We start from the raw sequence: 1,860 nt of genomic DNA, 5'->3' as shown, positions 1-1,860 counted from the left end.
AGCAGAATGGCTTGGATAAGGGTCAAAAGTGCCTCCTTTCATGCCCCCTGCCTGAAAAAAAACCCCAACCAACCAAACTGTCAACTTTTTGAAGTGCCATTCTACTATGTAATTGAGTTAATGAAAATATTTTTCATGCAAAAGCAAGTAAGAATACTTAATAGCAGACCACCTCATATTATATCTAAAACAAAACCAAATAGTCCTTTAATTTTCAATGGAAACTTTAAGGAAAACTTTAGTCATTATTTTAATGAATTCTTCATTTTAAATGTTCTTTCTTAAGCATGGATTTTGAGGAAAGGATCTTAAATATGTCACAGAAAAAGTAAAAACATAACTCACTAAAATGAACTACGTTGTGGCAAAATAAAGGCAATTCCTATGTCACTATTAGTTTACTAGTACACCTCCCCATCCAGTACTAATGTAGGGATTGTTATGTATAGCAGGGCTTGGATATTATTATCAACATGCTTTCTGACATAAAGGATTGAATACAGCATTGGCAGACCACTAGTACTGCAAGAGTGGCACTTTCTAGTTAAAAAATATGTGCAGAGACCTGATTTAATTCTTTGCAATCCCCTAGTCCCCTAGGGCAGCTAAGCCCCCCAGCCTGCTGAGGCTGCATTTCTGACAAGTGCAGCAGTAAGCAATTCAATCAACAATAAAGCTATTTTTCCTGTAAGAATTTATATAACAGAGAGGGAGGGTAGTAGTAGCTTGGGAAGTACATATAATTTAAATATATGGAGAAAGCATATATGGTGTGAAGGATGGGGAGCCTGGAGCAGGATCACCAGCACTGTCAGCTAGATGAGAGGCTGCCTTTCTAGCAGCTAATTTTTCTGAACAGATTTCCATTCTGAAAGATCGCAGCTGCCTTAACTATAAGCCAGTAGTGCGACACAATTACTTGTGTGTAAGCATTTCTGAATAATTTGTGAATAATTGTATTTTCCTTGCTATCATCATCTTCCTCAGATGAACTGATGTCAGTCAAATAAGTCAGGGGTGAAGGACATAATAGTGCAGAGCACAGCATTAAATGACTGACAGCGGAACTCCAAAATGAAGAGCTGAAAAGTGACAGATTAAGAGGTGTTACTGTAGCAGGTATTTGAAGTCACTTAAAAGAGAGAGAAATTTATGCATCTTAAACCCATTTCAAAGTGAAATTAAGTTTTAGCCTGAGATGAATGGCATAAATTTAGTATCACATCTCAAAAAAAATGTATCAGGATGGAATGCTTTATGGAATGGAAAAATACCCATTTAGATTTTAAGAAATAATGACACTAAGCAACTGGAACTAATAAACTATATTCCCATATATCCTTCAGACTAACTCCAGGCTTTATTTCTTATGCCCTCTAAGCCCTTCCATGTATATCTATTCCCATCTGTTTCCTCCTTTTCTCCTAGCTACTGAAGAGCTGGCAAATTCTCAAGCAGATTCCAATTTTGTCTGCTGATGGACAAGCAACAGATAACTTCTGAGTTTACTCTGCAGCCTTTCCCTTTTTCTGCTCCTTCCAGCTATCCATTCCAATGACTAGGAATTACCTGTTAGATGTTTGTCTGTACAGACTGAGAGCAATTAGCAAGTTCAAAAATGGTATGTGACTGGACCTGACAAGATCCAAAATAGACGAACATTTAATTCTGCTATAGTTACCTAAAATTACTGTCATTTACTGCATAACCTGCTGCTTATATCTTTCTGTGGTGTATGCAGTCAATTAACTGTGTGTTAACAGCACTACGCAGATCTTGGAGAGAAACACTTTTTAAATTACTTAAAACTGGTTAGCAGCTGTTGGGTCAAACAGGATTTCATGGGTTTGTAAATTGGAA

At 36.9% G+C, this 1,860-nt stretch overlaps 1 protein-coding gene across 1 annotated transcript in view; it reads right to left on the bottom strand.

Moving 5' to 3' along the window:
- The window catches only part of LOC104412146 (chromosome unknown open reading frame, human C4orf47), a gene marked incomplete at its 5' end in the record, with an annotated part of 5,788 nt that overhangs the window by 2,098 nt on the left and 1,830 nt on the right, over positions 1-1,860 (bottom strand). Inside the window, one exon of the mRNA XM_010022764.1 lies at positions 1-51. This exon is cut by the window's left edge and continues 152 nt beyond it. Within this exon, the coding sequence (XP_010021066.1) occupies positions 1-51 (51 nt within the window). The remainder of the gene's footprint in view (positions 52-1,860) is intronic.

The sequence above is a fragment of the Nestor notabilis genome, unplaced genomic scaffold, assembly GCF_000696875.1.
Source record: "Nestor notabilis isolate BGI_N333 unplaced genomic scaffold, ASM69687v1 scaffold16129, whole genome shotgun sequence".
NCBI classification, from domain to species: domain Eukaryota; kingdom Metazoa; phylum Chordata; class Aves; order Psittaciformes; family Psittacidae; genus Nestor; species Nestor notabilis.
This window is presented reverse-complemented; position numbering and strand designations above follow the sequence as displayed.